The sequence below is a fragment of the Emydura macquarii genome, unplaced genomic scaffold, assembly GCF_026122565.2.
Source record: "Emydura macquarii macquarii isolate MOO-44397 ecotype Brisbane River unplaced genomic scaffold, CSIRO-AGI_Emac_v2 contig_1790, whole genome shotgun sequence".
Lineage (NCBI taxonomy): Eukaryota > Metazoa > Chordata > Testudines > Chelidae > Emydura > Emydura macquarii.
In genome coordinates this window covers 5,407,118-5,426,988 of record NW_027131927.1, presented here as the reverse complement: position 1 = coordinate 5,426,988, position 19,871 = coordinate 5,407,118, and the positions used below count along the sequence as shown (strand labels likewise).

At 54.3% G+C, this 19,871-nt stretch overlaps 1 protein-coding gene across 2 annotated transcripts in view; it reads left to right on the top strand.

The window, feature by feature from the left end:
* The first annotated feature begins 890 nt into the window (after positions 1 to 890).
* Positions 891 to 19,871, top strand: part of CLIP3 (CAP-Gly domain containing linker protein 3) — a 28,209-nt gene continuing 9,228 nt past the window's right edge. For both annotated transcript variants that reach the window (XM_067556777.1, XM_067556776.1), the window contains exons 1-7: positions 891 to 1,007; positions 2,987 to 3,137; positions 16,623 to 16,762; positions 17,500 to 17,593; positions 18,284 to 18,445; positions 18,978 to 19,096; positions 19,472 to 19,708. In XM_067556777.1, coding sequence (XP_067412878.1) covers positions 3,002 to 3,137; positions 16,623 to 16,762; positions 17,500 to 17,593; positions 18,284 to 18,445; positions 18,978 to 19,096; positions 19,472 to 19,708 — 888 coding nt within the window. In that variant the 5' untranslated portion in view covers positions 891 to 1,007; positions 2,987 to 3,001. The remainder of the gene's footprint in view (positions 1,008 to 2,986; positions 3,138 to 16,622; positions 16,763 to 17,499; positions 17,594 to 18,283; positions 18,446 to 18,977; positions 19,097 to 19,471; positions 19,709 to 19,871) is intronic.

The following is a 19,871-nucleotide window of genomic DNA, read 5'->3' as shown; positions in this document are numbered from 1 at the left end:
GGAAAGGGCCTTCTGCTAACACCCCAGAACACACATCTCCCTGCCCCCTGATGCAGCAGGTGGTGGTTCTGTTAAAAAACCCGGGCACAATAGGGTCTCAGTCACTGAACTCAAGTCTCAGGAGCTCCAGGGGTGCTTTATCATGCCCAATCCTAGCCACATTTCTGTGGGCAGGGGGTGCACCCACAGTCCGCTAGGCACAGTGGGGTTCCATTACTGGAGGGGAGGCAGTCCCCCCCCCAGACTCCCCCACTCCCTTTTCTGTGCCTCTCTAGCTACACCACCTCCTCTATACCCCTGTTCATGGTGTTTTACTCCCATATCCCGTTCCTCCCCTAGACTCCCCACCCCATCTGCCCACCCCTACAGCCTCCTGTTCTTTCTGCATCCCCGTCATGCAGCCCATCCGAACCCCCTTCCACTTCCCCGCTGCATGCTCTGTCCCCTGGCATGCCTCTCTGAACCCTGGGGACCCCTAGATCTCCTGTGCTATCCTTTATAACCCCTACACCCCTTCTCTCACTCAGAACCCCCGTTCTCCCCTATAATCCCCATCCCCCTGCTCGCTCCCTACAGCCCCCATAGCAATTTACTCTCCCCATGACCCCCCATCTTCCCAGTTCTCCTGTAACCCCCACGCAACGCCATGGCCGCCTCCTTCCCTGTACCCCCGTTCCCATCGATAGCCCCCCTGTAATGTTCATGCCAGCCCCACGGTTCTCTGCTCCTCCCTATAGCCCCCCATAGCACCACCTCCCCATAGCCCCCATACCCCCCTCATCTTCTCCCACAGCCCTGCCCTCCCCCTAGAGCTCCAGCCCCCCTCTAGCCCCGTGTCTCCACTTGTCTCGCCCCACGCCCCTGTTCTCTGCCCGGCCCCCGAGGGGCGGGGACGCAGCGCTGTGATGCTGCTGCTGAGGCTGCGGGCGGCGCATGGGCTCTGTGAGGCTCCGGACCAGTCCCTGGACCAGCCAGCGCCCGGGCTCCGAGCAGACGGAGGATCCGCGGTAGGTGCGGCCGGGCCGGGCCGGACCCCCATCGGGAGAGGGGAGGGGCGCAGCCCAACCCAGCAGCTGCTCCGGAGATGGATGCGGGGTTGGGGATCGGTGTTTATCTGGGGCCCGGCCGCCATCAGGCCCCCCCCTGCCCCGCGGACGTAGATCACGTCCCTCCCCTGCCCCCCACTTCTGCCCTCCCCCCACTGCCCCTCCCCATCCGCCAGTCCCCCCGCCTGTCCCCCATCGCTCCATCCTTCCCCTCCCCCTCCTTTCCTTTCCCCATCGATCCCACTTCTACCCCCACCCATCCACCCGTACCCTGCCCCCACTGCCCTCTCCCCATCCACCAGTCCCCCCCACTGCCCCATCCATCCACCTGTACCCTGCCCCCACTGCCCTCTCCCCATCCACCAGTCCCCCCCACTGCCCCATCCATCCACCTGTACCCACTGCCCCCTCCCCATCCACCAGTCCCCCCCACTGCCCCATCCATCCACCTGTACCCTGCCCCCACTGCCCCCTCCCCATCCACCAGTCCCCCCCACTGCCCCATCCATCCACCTGTCCCCTGTCCCCACTGCCCCCTCCACATCCATCAGTCTCCCCATCGCCCCATCCTGCCCCGCCCCCATCACTTCTTTCTCCATCACTCCCACTTCTACCTCACCCCAACATGTCTCTCATCCTTCTCCCCAGCCACAGATCACTGCCCCATCCTCCCACCAGCCGCACCCATGTGTATCCCCAACCACTGCCCCATGCCCCCCACTGCCACATTCCTCCAGTACCCCATTGCCCCCACCTGTCCCCCAACCACCCGGTCACCCCCAGCCTTCCCACCTGTCTCCCCAATGCCTCCCACAGCCCCTCCATCCTCCTCCCACCCCCAAATCACCCTTTTCTATCACCATGCACCCTGCAATCTTGCCCCATGTGCCCCAGTCTCCCCTCTAGGCCCCACCTCACCCTCCTCATTCCCTCACTCTAATCCCTTGTCCTGATCCTTCTGCTTCACCCCCAGCCATCGGTCCCGTACCCCCCTGCTGTACCTCCCCATTCCCCCACTGGTCAAACAGTCTCGCTGTTTATGGGGCTGTCATCCCCTGCCAGTGACTTTTGGGTGTCAGGCCAGGGGTGTGTGTGGGGATGAGGGGGGGGGTCAGGCGAGTGTCCAATGGGACCCCAATGACCACCTCTCTTCTGAGACCCACACCCCTCTTTCCTTTCCCCTACACCCAGTTGCACATGGGGCTGCGGAAGGCCCATCACCAGCCCGGGCAGTGGTTCTGAGCCGCAAGGCAGGGCTTGGAGCCGTGGCAGGAGAGGCCTGGCTCACCTTTCCCGCAGGAGCGTTTGGCAGGAGGGGGTTCTGAACTGCGGGGCTTTCTTAGATTGGAGCAGGAGCCAATGGTGTATGATTAGGTGACAAGGGCAGAGAGAGTGGGGTCTAGTGGTTAGGGTGGGGGGGTTGGACGCCTGGGTTCTATTCCCAGCTCTGGTATGGGGGTCTATCTGTTGTGATTGCCGGGAGACGGTAGGCCTAAGCCCGCCCATCACTAAAGGCCCTCCCCCCTCAGTAAGGGGGAGAGGCCAGTGAAAGCAGGCCCAAGTAAATACTGGGGACAACAGATACAAGAGCAGGGACAGACGTGGGGCCTAGTGTTTGGAGCAGGGGACTGGAATTTGACTCCGGGTTTCAGTTCCCGGCTCTGCCTTGCCGTGTGACACTGCAAGGAAGTCCTGTCACTGGTCCGTGCCTCAGTTTCCCCATTAATATTCTTTGAAATAATGCCAAACTCGCTGTGAGGAGATGGGGGGTCTGTGGGGCTGAAAAGGAATGGGAGCTCAGGGGACAGAGGGCGCTATAGAGATGCCAGGTCTGATCGTATGAGCCCTGCTCAACCACGGACAGGCGGGGTGGGTTCTGCTGATCATTCAGATGACCTTACATTTTTCTTTCCCCTTTCTCCCCCTCCCCTCCCGGCCAGGAGTAAGGACCGATCATGACCAAAGACGACTCCACTGAGCTTCCCTCCGAGGAGGTGCGCCAGCCACTGGAATTCCAGAGCCCTGTCCTTGAGAGGAGGAAGAAACCCATCGTCCATCCCTCTGCCCCAGCACCACTGCCCAAGGACTATGGTGAGCTCACCCCGCCCCCTGACAGGGGGCTCATCAGTATCTTGCTCTGACCCTTCTCTCGTGCCCAATTCTTGCCCTGCACCAGATCAGTTCGGACTTCCCCAGGCCTTGGATCCCAGGGACCCATCGCCCCAGACAGCTGCAAGGGGTAACATTTTCCTCCCCAGAGCCAGAGGTGCTGAGCAGCAGCCAGCGAGAGGCAGTGTGGTCTACCAGCTAGGGCCACAAGAGACCTGTGTTCAATCCCCAGCTCTCCCACTGACCTTCCTCTCTGTGTGCCTCAGCTTCCCCTCCTGCCCGTTGTCTGTTTTGACTGTACGCTCTCCAGGGCAGGGAGCTGTCTCTGGCTTTGTGTCTGTGCAGCGCCTGGCGCGATGGGGCCCTGATTTCAGCTAGGACCCCGAGGCATTGCCACAATACACGTAAGAAGAGCAGCGGGTGCTCAGAACTTCTCGGTATCAGGCCCCAGCATAAAAATCGCTTGCTCTTATCATTCAGGGATCTCAGAGCCCCATTTTACAGATGGGGAAACGTCTCCATGCCTAAGTTTCCCCAAGATCACCCAGCAGGCTAGTGCCAGCCAGGATTAGAACCCAGGTTCCCCATGTCCTAGTCCAGTGATGTATCCACTAGGCAGCACTGCCTCTCCTCATTGCCCTATGGGGGACAAGGACGTGGTTGCATTCTCCTCCCACGTAGCAATGTGTCATTCAGCTTTTAACCCAGGGCCAGGTACCCTGGAGTCTAAATCCTTCTACTTATCCACCATGTGTCCCCCATTCACCCAGCCCTCCCCACTGCCACAATGGCTCACTTCTTCTCAGACAGGGCCAGCGATCTCCATGGCTCAGTCAGTCCCTGGTGTCTCCGCTGGGGCTGCCAGCAAGAGGTGACTCTGCCGCCTGACTTCTGAGAAAATGGGCTGAGACCTGCCAAACTTGCCACCAACCCTCTCGCCAGTGCTGATGGAGATCAGCCAGAGCGACTGAGGCCTGATCTGAGTGCAGATTCTGTGCCAGTTAGGAATAGGATTATTATTGATACAATCCCGCTGGGGGGCTCAGCTGTAGTGGTGCCTTATACTGGTACACCTTATTCCCCTTCCTATATGGGAATAGTTATCCACCTATAAGCACCTTTATACCTGTAGAACTGCACCCACCCCAGGGGGAGCTGTTCTGCCTTAACTAGACCAGGAGAGTTACAGCAGGACAACCTGGGCGTGGAGATCAAATCCTTAGACTGGCTTTGAACCAGGGACCGAGAGGCTCTGGCACCCTTTCTCCGACTGCTGGAGCAGGCTGGCTCTGAGGACCTGAAATCTACGAACGAGTTATCCACATCAGCCCCTCTCAGGACCAGGTTACATCCGTGGAATTGTGCCGGGGACGAACTGGTTTCTAAACACAGCCCAATGACTCAGTGTTGCTAGATGCAGGCATGGTGCGTCATCAGATGCCATTATTTTTGAAAGGCTCTTCCCTCTCCCCCCCACCCCTGCATGAGTTTGGCTAGGACTGTGGCAAGAGCAGTATAGATTTTTTTTTGAGGGGGGTGGGAGTAAGAGAAGGGCATGTGTCTCCCCAGCAATAGAAAGGGGGGGCGTGTGTCTGACTTCGAATCCTTTATTTATCATTATTGGATTATGCTGTGAGTATTTTGGCAAATAAGATTAGTTATGAAATCCATGCTAGGAATATGCTTATGGTGTGTGCTGGTACAATAAGCTTAGGGGAGTTTTTTGCGGCGTGGATTCGTGGGAAACCCCTCAGCCTGGTGCAGGTCTCCAGGTGCTTAGACCTTGCTGTGATTAATTAAAATACTATAACACTTTTAAACAAAAGGTTAATGGAGTAGAAAGCTGATCTTGTTTGCTTGGGGCTCAGGAGAACTCAGGTCTATTCCTGGCTCTGCTGCTGATTCCTTGTGTGAGCCGGGACAAGTCACTCAATCATTCGGTGCCTCAGTTTCCCCATCTGTAAAATGGGCAGAATAGCCTGTCTTTGTGTGTTTAGGTTGTGTACTCTTTGGGTCAGGGACCGTTGCTCGCTCTTTGTCAGTGCTGTGTCCAGCACAATGGCACTCTGGGCTCAGTGGAGCCATAATGGTTTAGTGGAATTATAATAATGGTGGAAGGTGGCAGGCAGACAGCCCCAGAGAGGCAGAGACGTGGTTTGTTTATTTGCAGAGCAAACTGCCCCCCACCTGAACTGGAGAGGGGGAGAAAATTCAGTCTCCAGGGCCTGGTTAGTGCCTGGCTGATTCATTGTTTGCTGCAAGCTGAGACCTGCAGATTCATTTCACCAAACAGCCCTTGAATAGTAAATGACTACTGGTCATAACCCACCTGGCTAGGATTTGAACCAGGGACCTACCAGTCTCCACCCAAATGGTTTCTTACATAGGTAAGACAGTTGTTTGTTTAAAAATTATTATTATCCTTATGTTGTTGATTTATTTATTATTTGTAATATGGTTGTGCCTGCTCCAGTCATGGACCAGGATTCCGTGCCAGGCGCTGTACTTTTTGTTGTTGTTGTTGTTGTTCCTATTAGGTGTATTATGGTAGCACTTGGGAGCCCCATTGGTGGCCCAAGCCCCCATTTAGCTCAAGTGGTGAGGGCTGGGCTTTTGTGATTGCGCTGTGCAGAGCGGTGAAGTCTTAGGCAGCCGGGCATTTTGACAGCATTCGCCAGTGCTAACAATCCTCAGTACGACAAGGACGGAGAACAGCCAGAGACCCGGGCAGGCTGAGTGATGGATCCCAGAATACCTCCTGCCAAATGTAAAGAGCAGCCAGTGTTATGCAAATGGGCAGACGGCTCTAGAAGAACCCAGCAAAGACAAATGAAAGGCAGGGTGTGATGGGATGCCGGATAGCTGGTGGGGCTGGGGAATGAGTTCTTTCCTATCTCAGGGGGGCCAGCTCCTATCTGGCCTCAAGGTGGGGGACATGGCTGGCACAGGGGGCTGCGGTTTGGGATATGAAGCCTGTCCTCTCTAGGGGCACCAGCTCTGATCTGGCTCCAGGTCAGAGGAATGTTGGCCCATAAGAGAGAGAAATTGGCACTGTCAGTCCATGTCCTAGCAGACAAGCATCCATACCCTTAAAACTGCTTTCCAAATGGTCACCCAGTCCAGAGAACCGAATGGGCCAAGGAGACTGTATTCCCGGTTCCCTACCTCCGGGCAGAGTTGGGGCACGGGCGCTGAGGGTGGGGTGCGTGTGGCAGGGGGATAGCTGGCAATGCGGCCGCCCGTTTTGCAGAGAGATGCCGTCAGTCTGGCACCTTTCACCTGTGTGAAATTGGCTCGCAAGCCGCCCCCTCACACAACTGAGCCTTTGTGCTGATCGGAAGCTGTGTTGCGTCCCCGCGTGCTGACTCCTGACAGGCCATTCTGAAAAGCTCTCTCATGTGTCCAAGGGCCCTGTACGTAGGAAATCTATAACTCAGCGCCTGAGTCAATTAGCTGATTGAAACAATGTTTATTCCTCCCCAAATCAACCTGAGAAACCGAAGTATGGTATAATTTATTAGGCCGGGTTCTGCTTTTATTAGGTATATTATGGTAGTGCCTGGAGGGTCCCCCCCATTAAAATTTGGGGCCCCATTGTGCTGGATGCTGCACAAACCCTGACCAAGATGGGGGCCTCCTGGTACTGGATGCTGCATGGTAGCAGAATGAGAGAAAGTCCCTGCCTCAGCAAGTTTACAGTCCAAAGAGAGTCAAAGGAAACTGAGGCACAAAGAGAGGACATGGCTGTCTCAAGGTCACAGAGTAGGTCAGTGGCAGAACTGTGGCTAAGTTTTAAATCAGTGCTTCATCCACTACCCCAGGCTGCTTCTCAGGGTTCTTAAGAAATGTTCCTTTTCTTCCCTAAAGTGAAAGGGTCACGGGCAGAGATTTTTGAAACTGCCAGTGATTTTGGGTGCCTGATTTTCAGAAAGGGCTGAGCATGCCCTGCTTTGAAAATCCAGTGGGTTGGTCCCCTCCAAATCACTGGTTACTTCTCGAAATCTCAGCTTCGTATTGGAAAAAAGAAATACGTCAAATCTCTCGGCATTGGGCAGCGAAACACATGGAAGTGTTAGAGCTGAAAGGAATTTACACTCTTTGTACTTTTCGTGTCCTGTTCTCCTTCCTCACTGCTTTCATCTTTGACCTTTCAAAAGAAATTCCCATTTGTTGCTAGTCAATTTCACGTTCGGGTTATTGTTATTTTGATTGATTATGTGGATTGTGCTAACATCTAGGAGCCCCAGGTATGGAGCAGGACCCCATTGTGCCAGGCGCTGTACATTTTTATTGCTAGTAGGTGTATTATGGTAGCGCCTAGGAGCCCCAGTCGTAGACTAGGATCTGAACATGCTAGGCACTGTGCAGACGCTCTCTGCCCCAAAGAGCTTCCAGGCTAAGAATAAGACAGGTGGAGACAGACAGATGGGGGAGCACAAGGAAACAAAGGGACAGCACTGTTCAGTCCCATCAGCGGGGATCTCCGTGCACCAGCCACTTTGTTTCGTGGAGGCCCCATGGCAGAGGAGTTTGAAGGAGGACAACGAGGCAGGTGTTGCGGATGTTAACAGGGAGATAGCACAAAGGGTGCTTGTCTGAAACGGGGCCTGGTGCCCTGGGCCGACCGGTGGCAGGAGCTGAATGAGATATGATAGGTAGGGTGGGGATAGGCCATGAAGGGCTTGAGAGTGAAGACAAGGAGCTTGGGTTTGATGCGATGGAGAAAAGGGGAGCCAGAGGAGGGCTGTAAGGAGAGGGGTGATGTGATCCAAGTGCTGGGCGAGGAAGATGATCTCTGCAGCAGTGTTCTGAAAAGGTGTGAGTGGCGCAAGGCTGCATTTGTCTAGGCCAGAAAGGGGACGTTGTGGTGACCATGAGGCGAGATGATGAGCATCTGGCTGAAAGCTCTAACTGTGCCGGTGGAGGGGGCAGGCCAGATCTTAGAGACATTCTGCAGGAAGAATCGGCAAGATACAGACACGGGCAGGGTGTGAGGCTCTGGAGAAGCAGTCGCCCAGGTTACGGGGAGGACGGTGGTGTTGTTGCTGGTGACTGAGAGGGCAGGAGAGTCTTGGGGGGCAAGGGGAGGAGATCTGGTCTGGCCCCATTGAGCTTTCCAGTTCTCATGCACTGGCCCAGGGCTGCGATGTTGGGGCTGCAGGAGCTGATAGTTACGGGATGAGATATTCCAAACTAACTGGTTCTCAGTGGGAGATGCTTCCAAGGGTCTGATTTTCAGAGGGGCGGGTGCTCAGCATTGCCAAGAAATGAGGCCCCGTGAAGGTATCTCAAGTTGGGCACCCAAAACCCATTTGCACAGCTTGGCTAGTGTTTATCTGGACTAGCTTGATGCCTTCCAGACAGTCAGGAAGGGGGAAGTTCCCTGCGCTGAAGGACTCCCAGAAAAGGCAGACAGACGGATGGAGAGAAGGTGAACAACAAACAGGGACGTTTTAACACAATAGATTCAGTGTAGGAGCCAGAAGCGGATGTCTAATAAAATCTTAAGAATGTTAAAAAATCTTCCAGGCCCCAGCTTTGGTCACAATCCCCTTGTGCTGGGTGCTGCACAGTCCCACAATAACAGATCGGGTCCCCGTCGTGCCGGGTGTTGGAAAGGCATCCGGTAACCGAGATCAGGGCATCACTATGCTGGATGCTGCACGGACACAGTGAGAGATGGTCCCTGCCCCAAAGCCCTTCCAATCTATGTGGACAAGGCAAACAAAGGCAGGATTATTCTCCCCGCTATTACAGCTGCAGGAACTGAGGCCCAGAGAGAGGCAGGGTAGAAGTTTTCAAGCCACAGTTGGAGCCAGATTTTCCAAAGAGCCCAGCTCAGCCCTGAAACAAGGACCTGATTTTTCAAGGAAGATCAGGGCTCAACCAGCTGAGCATTTTTAGTTTTGAGTGGTGTTGCTTTTAGTGCATGAAAGGGAGGGGAGCTCTCTTCAAAATTTGCATCTCTGCCGCTCCACTTGTGTAAGGCAGAATTGGGAATTGAACCTAGGTGTCCTGAGTGCCAGCCCACTTCCTTGATGACGAGGCCTTGGATACGGTGAGGGGCTTGTGGAAGAGCTCAGGGAGACAGTACCATGTCTAGAGGGCTGCCGGGAAAGTGTTTATTTGGTGGCAGATGTAAGGGAAAATTTTCCACTGGCATTAAATTCATGGGACCTATTTTTATGTATTTATTTTTGGTCTTTGCTAAAGCTGCTTCAGGTTTTGGCTTATAAAGTCAGGCTTGATCCTGGACCTGTTGGACTTGGTGGTAAATTCCACATTGATTTCAACAGCAGCTGCCTCAAAGCCCCTTTCGCTCGCATCACGTGCCCCAACCCAGCAGCCCCAGCATGCCCTGCTGCTGCGCTACGCGCCCAAGGGGCTGCGCTCTCATCTCTGGGCGCGTCAAGGCATGGTTCCCCCCTCGTGCGTGGCGATCCGGCTACTTCTGCTGTCGTGGCTCTGTACACGGGTGAACCTGAGCCTGGAGAGCTTCTGGGCCTTAGAGATGCGGTGATACTCGCGAACAGCAGTCACGCTGGCCTGTTTTGACTGCTTGGCTGCAGCTCACGCAGCGTTTCGTAAGAAGCCTTTGCTGGGGGAGGGAAAATCCAGGGTTTGTTCTTCTCTTGCAAGCTGAGACAAGCTCTTGCATTATTGCCCACGGCCTGGGATATTTATCCCTAGGCTGCCTACAAATGGGAGTCCCTAACTCTTTAGCTCACATTGCCATCAGCATGTGGCTGCAGCCCATACGTGTCACCTGCACAGAGCTGCCGGCTCACTAGAACATTAACCCATGTCTTATTTAATGCAAAGGACCCTATGAGTCAGGACTGAGTCAGTGCCCCAGGGTGATGCTGTGTGCGGGGATTGGACCAGCAAAAGGTGTGAGTGGATAAGCGTGTAAGAGATTCTCTTCCCTGTCAGTTAGTACTGGTTCCCCTGCTTTGCTGGAGGGAGCAGGGTTGGATGACTCAGTAGGGGGCACTCTCCCTTCCGAGTCAGCATCCAACTTGTTGCTAGGTGGCGCTATGCCACAGGGAACAGAGTGAGTGATTCAGTAGGGGGCGCTCTCCCTTTGCACTCAGTGCTAGCCCTAATGTGTTACTAGGGGGCACTGTGCTGCTTGACATCTTTCAGATAGAATGTAAACCTGAAACCCTGACTTCTGATGATTCTGTGATGCTCTTTGCAATATAGTGGTGGTATCCCATCTAGCCAAAGCCCTGTGGTTAATTTCAGCCTGCTTCCTTACGGTCCCCCTCATGCAGTTTCAGTTATATACAAGATTTTCTTTGTTTTCTATCCTAAAGTGATGCACTGTGTTGCTGTTAAAAGCTGCTGCACCCCACCCCAGAAGTGACTGCATTTTAGCACTGATGGGTGAACCCTGTATGAATAGCCGCCTTTTTGGAAGAGTCCATCACAAGTTATTAGGCTCAATCCAAGGGTAACGAGGTGCAGTTCTCTGGCCTGTGCTATACAGGGGGTCAGATTAGAAGATCTAATGGTCTCTTCTGGCCTTGAAATCTACGAATATGAAAGTAGGCTTATAGAATCCTAGGGCTGGAAGGGACCTCCTCTGCCCTCATGGCAGGACTACATAATATCTAGACCATCCCTGACAGGTGTTTATCTAACCTGCTCTTAAAAATCTCCAGTGATGGAGATTCCACAACCTCCTTTGACAATTTATCCAGTGATTAACCACCCTGACAGTTAGGAAGTTTTTCCTAATGTCCAACTTAAACCGCCCTTGCTGCAGTTTAAGCCCATTGTTTCTTGTCCTGTCCTCAGAGGTTAAGAAGAACAATTTTTCTCCCTCCTCCTTGTAACAACTTTTTATGTTTTTGAAAGCTATCATCATGTCCCCCTCAGTCTGCTCTTCTCCAGGCTAAACTAACCCAGTTCTTTCAGTCTTGCTTCATAGCTCATGTTTTCTAGAGCTTTAATCGTTTTTGTTGCTCTTCCTTGGACTTTCTCCAATTTGTCCACATCTTTCCTGAAATGTGGCGTCCAGAACTGGACACAAGACTCCAGTTGAGGCTTAATCAGCGCAGAATAGAGTGGAAGAATTACTATTTGTGTCTTACTTACAACACTCATGCTAATACATCCCAGAATCATGTTCACTTTTTTTTGCATTACACTGTTGACTCATATTTAGCCTGTGGTCCACTATGACCCCCCAGATCCCTTTGCACAGTACTCCTTCCTAGGCTTGTTTATATTGTTATGGTGGAAGTCACCAGGTGGCATTATTATAGTCTTATCAATTCTTTCTCTTAGCCTGAGAGCAGAGATCAGCCTTTGAAGCAATGCCGTGCTCTTTTTGTGATGCCATTTCTCTTTGGAGGAGCTGTTGCAAGCAGCGGGAGAATTGGTAGCTGCTTCAGTCTCCCCATCTCAAGTCGAATCTTTGGGCAGATTTGATCCCTGGGAACCAGCTGTTGGTATTTGCCCAGAGATCACAGAAAGAGGACAGGGGTCAGATGGGTGAGAAAAAAGAGGCAGTACTCTTCCAAACTCCACCCACTAAATAAGCCCCACCCACGTGTGTTGCCAAAAGTAGGTGCAGCCCACATTTCCCTGAGGCTGAGCTACCCCTTTGGGCGGGGGGTATCCCTTGACTCTGCTAGACTCCTGCGGTCAGTGTGACAGAGACGGCAATTTCCTGCAATCTCCTGGACAAACCTGATTGAATTAAGTGTCAGTATCCTAAGGCTTGTCTACCCGGGAAACACCACCGTGGCGCGGCAGCTACAGTTCAGCTGTGCCGCTGGAGTGCTTTAGTGCAGACACTACCTGTGCTGGAGGGAGGGGTTCTCCTATCACTGGAGTTAATCCACTGCCCCAAGAGGCGGTAGCTAGCTCGATGGAAGTGTGGTGAGCCGGCGAGGCCGGGCTGTGCCAACTGTGAGCAGAGGCAAACCAAGACAAAAGAGATCATTTTTAGAAATTTGGGGAAAACCTCCAAATTGTCCCAGGAGCACAAATAATATAGAACATTCCCAAAGACATATTACTTATAATAAATGTAGGTTACCAACACAGTCACCTCTGCAAGCTGGTACCCGCCATGCAGTTAGTACCAAATGCCTCATTATTAACAAGAACAAAAGAGATTTCTGAACAGTAGACTGTGTCGATTCAAAGACGGATCAATTTTTCCTCTGCTTGACTGCAAGTCCAGCTCTGCTCTCGCTGTCTTTGCTTTGTTCTTTGCTTCTCTTCAGCTCGACATGCTCCTTAGGGTTTGTCTATACTACAAAATTATGTCTGCTTGAGTTATATCGATGTACAGCCCAGGCAATAGTTAAACTGCTTCTGCTTGCCCACGCAATGCTCCTCGAGTCAGCGGTGCACGGCCTGCCCAGGGGTGTTTGCACCGATTGAGCAGTCAGTGTGGGGCATTGTGGGATGGCTTCTGAAAGCAGCCAGCACCAGTCGATGTGTCTACGCTGACACTGCGTCACCCTATCTGCGTTGATCTAAGTGCTGCGCCTCTTGCCGAGACGGAGTTATTAAGTCGGCATAGTGGGCGAGTTACATCGGCGGGAACGACGTAGTGTAGATGCGGACAGCTCCCTTGCATTGACCTAACTGCAGGGTCTAGATATAATGTTCCTGTGACTGTCCCTCTTTTCATTACATTTATCCACAAGTGGGGTTTCTTCGTCTAGTGGGCCCTCACTTACCCTTTAGACACTGTATTCCTTCAGCAGATGTTCACAGCCACTCTCTTTGTTCGTTTACTTTCGGCCCTTTGGAGGGGTGCTTCTCGGTTACTGTTTTCAGGATCTCTTTTCATTTAACACATCTTTTTGATCAATTCCCTTTCCATTTTTTCCCTTAATACTATCTCTCTGGTACATCTGTAGATTTTATTTCCCTCTAATAGTGTCTGCCCACATAACCAGGTCTGGTTTTTTCTGCTTTTCCTGACATAAGAACATAAGCCCGGCCATGCTGGGTCAGACCAATGGTCCATCTAGCCCAGTATCCTGTCTTCCGACAGTGGCCAATGCCAGGTGCTTCAGAGGGAATGAACAGAACAGGCAATCATGAAGTGATCCATCCTGTCGCCCATTCCCAGTTTCTGGCAAATTGCAATCCCTGCCCATCTGGCTAATAGCCGTTGATGGACCTATCCTCCAGGAACTTATCTAGTTCTTTTTTGAACCCTGTTATAGTCTTGGCCTTCACAACATCCCCTGGCAAGGAGTTCCACAGGTTAACTGTATGTTGGGTGAAGAAATTCTTCCTTTTGTGTGTTTTAAATCTGCTGCCTATTAATTTCATTTGGTGACCCCTTGTTCTTGTGTTATGAGAAGGGGTAAATAACACTTTCTTATTTACTTTCTCCACAGCAGTCATGATTTTATAGACTTCTATCATGTTCCCCCTTAGTCATTTTTTTTCCAAGCTGAAAAGTCCCAGTCTTATTACTCTCTCTTCACATGGAAGCTTTTCCATACCCCTAATCATTTTAGCTGCTCTTTTTTGTACCTTTTCCAATTCCAGTATATCTTTTTTGAGATGGGGTGACCAGATGTGCAGGCAGTATTCAAGATGTGGGCATACCATGGATTTATAAAGAGGCAATATGATATTTTCTGTCTTATTATCTATCCCTTTCCTAATGATTCCCAATATTGTTAGCTTTTTTGATTGCCGCTGCACATTGAGTGAGTGTTTGCAGAGAACTATCCACAATGACTCCAAGATCTCGTTCTTGAGTAGTAATAGCTAACTGAGACCCCATCATTTTATATGTAAATTTGGGATTATGTTTTCCAATGTGCATTCCTTTGCATGTATCAACATTGAATTTCACCTGCCATTTTGTAGCCCAGTTTTGTGAGATCTCTTTGTAACTCTTCCCAGTCAACTTTGGACTTAACTATCTTGAATAATTTTGTGTCATCTGCAAATTTTGCCACCTCTCTGTTTACCCCTTTTTCCAGATCATTTATGAATATATCAAACAGTCCTGGTCCCAATACAGAGCCCTGGGGGACACCATTAGTTGCCTCTTTCGTGGGTGGTGGGTATGTAAGGCAAGCCTTACATGTAAGGCCTTCCCTGATGGCCAGGTGTGGCCCCGCCCATGCTCTTCCCCCCTCCCACTGCATCCTGCTTGCATGGGCCCACTCTCAGCCCGCTGCCTCTCCCCTGAAGTGGGCGGGGCTGGGGCACAGGCGGCACAGCCAGAGGAATTTGGGGCCAGCGTTTGCACTTCCTGGTGCTCTGGGCTGGGGCTGCCTGGCTCGGTCTGGCACTTTGGCCACCCAGCCCTCTGGTGCTGGGGCAGGCCAGCTAGCCCAGAGCCCGGGGGTGGTGGATCGGTGCTCTGTTGGCGGATGGGTGCTCTGGCGCTGGGGCTTGGGCTGCCTGGCGCTCTGGTGCTGCTGGGTTGGGCCAGCTCTCCGGGGCTGTAGCAGGGCGGGCTGGCGCTCGACGCTCCAAGGCTGGGGCCCCTCGGCAGGTGTTCTAGTGCTGGGGTGGGACTCCGGTGAGGGAGGGAGTAGAAGGGGCAGGGCTTCTGGTGGAAGGAGTGGAGTCAGGGGCTAGCCTCCCCGAACGGGCGGTTTACGCACTGCCCAAGACCTCTCTCCATTCTGAAAACTGACAATGTATTCCTACACTTGTTTCCTATCTTTTAAACCACTTACTGATCCAGGAAAGGACCTTCCCTCTTATCCCATGATTGCCTACTTTGCTTAAGAGCCTTTGTTGAGGGACTTTGTCAAAGACTTTCTGAACATCTAAGTACACTTGGTCTCCCTTATCCACATGTTTGTTGACCCCCTCCAAGAATTCTAGTAGATTGGCCAGGCATGATTTCCCTTTACAAAAACCAAGTTGATTCTTCCCCAACAAATCGTGTTCATCTATGTGTCTGGTAATTCTGTTCTGTACTATAGTTTCAACCAATTTTCCTGGTACTGAAGTTAGGCTTTCCGGCCTGTAATTGCCGGGATCACCTCTGGAGCCTATTTTAAAAATTGTCATCACATTAGCTATCCTCCAGTCATCTGCAGACCCCTATTTTCCTGCTTTCCTCCTCATTTCCCAGTCCCCTGCTTTTATTCTCCTGTTCTTCTTTTATTTGATCCCCTCCCACCCAGACTCCAGTTCATCTGCTAGCTCAATATCTCGATTTATAGAAGATTAGGGTAGGAAGGGACCCCAGGAGGTATCTAGTCCCAACCCCCTGCTCAAACCAGGACCAACCCCAACTAAATCATCCCAGCCAGGGCTTTGTCAAGCCGGCCTTAAAAACCTCTAAGGATGGAGATTCCACCACCTCCCTAGGTAACCCATTCCAGTGCTTCACCACCTGCCTAGGGAAAAAGTTTTTCCTAATATCCATATACGGCTTCCTGTCACGTCCTCACACTGCTTCCTGCCACATCCATGCACAGGCAATTGCCTGATCCTTCAGCCTTGCCCTCCGCCAGATCACTGGAAGAGCGTCTGTGATCAGGCATTGCAGGAGATGCTTCCTATTTTGAGGTTCTCGATCTCAGCTGTTGGGGCCAGTGATGTTGCCCCTCTTGCTCATTGCATCTCTGGACTGGCCAGCTCCAGCATGCAGTTGGTGAATGGCCCAGGGCTGTTCTGCCCCGGGTGGCAGTGGCTCGACGGGTGGAAACCGGAGTGCGCTGGTGACAGGGGCGTTCTTGTTTGTCGGACTGGTTGACAATGGTAGGGGTTGAACAGTGGTCAGAAAACTTGGGCATGACTTCAATCGACTTTCTGCAGCCATGTTAAATGTAGCAGATGTCTTGGATCTGTGCATCGCCCAGTGCGCTCGACTCTGCTAGCAACAGGCGTGCATCAGGAGGGGCAATTCTGCTGAGGCGGGGACTGTGCAGCCTGGAACTACCCTGCTGAGATGCATGACTCCAGCCAAGAGAGGGGATGGCTGCGGAACGGGGACGTTAGAGCAGGTGCCCATGCTGGAATCCAGGAGAGCTGGGGCCTTGGTTGGTTGGTTTGCTGAGATTCTGGGGAGCTGGAGAGTAGGTTCAGAGAGGGGCAGGCCTGGGATGTGGGGGCAAACTGGCTGTAGCCCCGACAGAGCGGGTGCCTGCATGCTGTTTGCAAGCACCTCTGTCCAGGGGCTGGTGTAACTGAAACAAGCTGTGCTAAGGAAACACCCAGACTCTTCATCGCACCTGGCGCTGCCACTGGCCTGCTGGGTGACCTTGTGCACGTCCCTGCCCTGCTCTGTGCCTCAGTTTCCTCTCCCACTTCTGACTATGGAGGCAGATGTTAACTGGTATTTCGCTCTTTGTCTGTGCAGCACCTGGTCTGTGTTGGGACCTCTAGGTGCTACCGTAATACAGGCTCAGTATGGTGTGGTCTTGATTTTGGATGGGGACTCTAGGTGCTACCGGAGTGCACATAATAAAGGGGCAGCTCCCCTTCTGAAGACTTTCTTTCTCTTTCCAGCTTTCACTTTCTTTGACCCGAATGATCCGGCTTGCCAGGAAATCCTCTATGACCCTAAGACCACGGTCCCAGAGCTGTTTGCCATCATCCGACAGTGGGTTCCCCAGGTGCAACATAAGATTGATATAATCGGGAACGAGGTGAGAGGCGGGAAATGGACGCGCTTTGTACAGTGTCCACGTGTACATGGCCTGGTGCTGGGGAGGGGTGCCGGGGTGCCGGCCCTGAGGGCACTGGAAGTGCCACAGGGGCTGCCGTTGGGTGGATCCGGCACATCCTGATCAGAGAAGGGCCTGATTCCATCGGGGGACTGAGTTCGGTGCCACAGCGGGTCGGAAAACCACCCACAGGAAATTTGGAGGGGGGTCGAGTGGGTAGAGCTTGCGGGGGCTGGGTGTCAGGACTCCTGGGTTCTGTTCCCAGCTCTGGGAGGGGAGAAGGGTCGGGTGGGTTAGAGCAGAGTGGGGGCTGGGAGTCAGGACTCCTGGATGCTATCTTCCAGAGAGAGGGGGGAGCACTGCCACTAATTCACAGTGACACCCTAGGCAAGTCTCTTCCCCCCCTTTGTGACTCAGTTTCCCCCTTCTGTCAAACGGGACAGTGCCTGCCTTTGAGATCCCCGGGGCAGAGGGTCATTGTCTTGCTGTTGTTAGAAACCTATCAGGCCCTGAGACTCACTCGTCTCCCACATCCCCCCAAACTCCTGTCACGGGGCACCTTCCCGCTCCGTGCTGGGTGCTGTTCTGACATGGAAATTAACCTGAGATGCAGTGGGATGGCTGGTGGGGAACGTGGCTTGACCAGCTCTGACCAGCCCCACCCCTTGCTCTCCCTCTTCTCCCCCCACACTTTCCCCCTCCCCCTGCTCTCCCCCTAGATCCTGAAGCGCGGTTGCCATGTGAACGACCGGGATGGCCTGACCGACATGACGTTGCTTCATTATGCCTGCAAAGCCGGGGCGCATGGTGTTGGTGAGCTGGGGTGGGGGTGGGAGGGCAGCAGGCTAGGGGGTGGGGGTCGGGCTGCATGGTGGGGCGGGCATGGGAGGCTTCCCTTGGGGGGGAGATGGCCAAATCCTCTGGTTGGGGGGTAGGGGGAGCTGCTGTCCTGGCAGAACTGGGACAATCAGGGGGCCTCAGACTCCACCCTGCTGCACTCTCCCCATCCTGCCCCACACAGAGCTCCTTGCTGGAGCAGGATTGGCTGGGCCCCCGGAGCAGTGAGGCTGGGAGTTAAAAACCCCACTGAGACTCCTGGGGCAGCTTCCCATGCCCAGAGCAAGGGCCGCAGCCTCTCTGCAGACTCAGGCAATGTCACTGCATCAGTTACACCCAGGGCAGCTCCCTCCTCTCTGAGCAATGGGCTCAGGCTCTCGGCAGACTCAGGCAGGCATGAGTCACACTCTGTTCCTGTATTTCTGGCTTTTCCCCCGTTCGCCGTGGCTGAAGAGCTGCTTTCTTTGGAGTGCAAGCCAAGCTCCTGCTGGGCTCTTGTGACTCAGGGAGCTGGGGCCCCAGTGTGGGCCCAGCGCGCCCCTGCCTTCCTCCAGTCTGGAGCATGCTGCTGTCCCTGCACCGCAATAGCCTCAGGGGTGGGGGGCTCCAGGGACTGCTGTGCCCACTCAGGCAGGGGGTCTGATCCCATCGCCTTTGCCCCCCCAGGTGACCCAGCTGCCGCCGTCCGCCTCTCCAACCAGCTGCTGGCCCTGGGGGTGGACGTGACCCTGCGTAGCCGCTGGACCAACATGAACGCGCTGCACTACGCCGCCTACTTCGACGTGCCCGAGCTCATCCGCATCCTGCTCAAAAGCTCCAAGCCCAGAGGTGGGTCGGGGGAGAGAGGGGAGAGACATGCCAAAAAGGGGGAAGGCTTCTCCCTGAGTCCAGCCGGGGACCTCCCTGAGGGCTGTTGCCCAGTGGCTCTGGGGTTGCTTTGCCCTAGCACGGGTGGCCCAAGCCGTGTTTCTGGTAACCAGCGAGTGTCAAAATACCTGAGTGGTCTCAGTGGTTAGAACGGGGGCTGGGAGCCAGGACTCCTGGGTTCTAACCCCAGCTCTGGGAAGGGAGTGGGGGCTAGTGGTTAAAGCGGGGGAGGAGGCAATGGAGACAGGACACCTGGGTTCTAACCCCAGCTCTGGGAGGGAAGTGAGGGCTAGTGGTTAAAGCAGGGGAGGGCCTGGGAGTCAGGACATCTGGGATCTGTTCCCAGTTCTGCCACTGACTCGTTGTGTGACCTTGGACAAATCCCTCCCTGTGCCTCTGTTTCCCCTCTTGTCCTTGGCCTAGGGGCCGGGTCCCTTCAGGGCAGGGCTTGAGGCCTAACCCGGGGTCCTGTCTGCGCTTTGCCTTCTTGCAGTGCTCAACTCGACCTGCAGCGACTTCAACCACGGCACGGCGCTGCACATCGCTGCCTCCAACCTGTGCCTGGGGGCTGTGAAGTGTCTGCTGGAGCACGGGGCCAACCCTGCTGTCAGGGTGAGAGCCCGGGGGCGGGGCTGCGGGGCTACGGACCGGGGGGAGGGGTGCGGGAACTGGAGCTGAAGGGCTCAGAGGGGAGAGGATGAGCTTGTGCAAACAGGAGATCAGCTGGGTGCAGATATGGACTGAGGGGAGGGGAGGGGAGCTGGCAGCAAATAGGGGACACCAGCCTGGCAGGATATGGACCGAGGGGAGGAGGGAACTGGCATCCAACCTGACTGGGGGGAGGGGAGGGAGGAGGTGGCAGCGAACAGGGGACCTGGCTATGGGAATATGGACTGGGGGGAGGGGAAGGGCACACAGACAGCCTCCCTCCCACGCTGGCTGCCCCTCCCCCAAGTCCCAGCCTCTCTCCCGCTCTGCCCCCCGCAGAACAGCAAAGGGCAGGTGCCCGCCGACGTGGTGCCCGACCCCATGGACATGACCCTGGACAAGGCCGAGGCCGCCATGATCGCCAAGGAGCTCAAGCAGCTGCTGCTGGACGCCGTGCCCCTGAGCTGCAACCTGCCCAAGGTCACGCTGCCCAACTACGACAACATCCCCGGCAACCTGATGCTCACGTCCCTGGGCCTCAAGTTGGGAGAACGCGTCGTGGTGGACGGACAGAAGGTGTCGGCCCCTCCGCGTGCACGGCCCCCTCGGAGAGCTGTCCGAGCGAAGGGGCGGTGGGCTGGGCCGGGGTGTGGGACCCCTGAGCAACGCTACCCGCTGCAGGGAGCGGGGCGGGGGCTCAGCAGGGGGCGCTCTGCCCTCGGTGCCAGCACTGACTCCA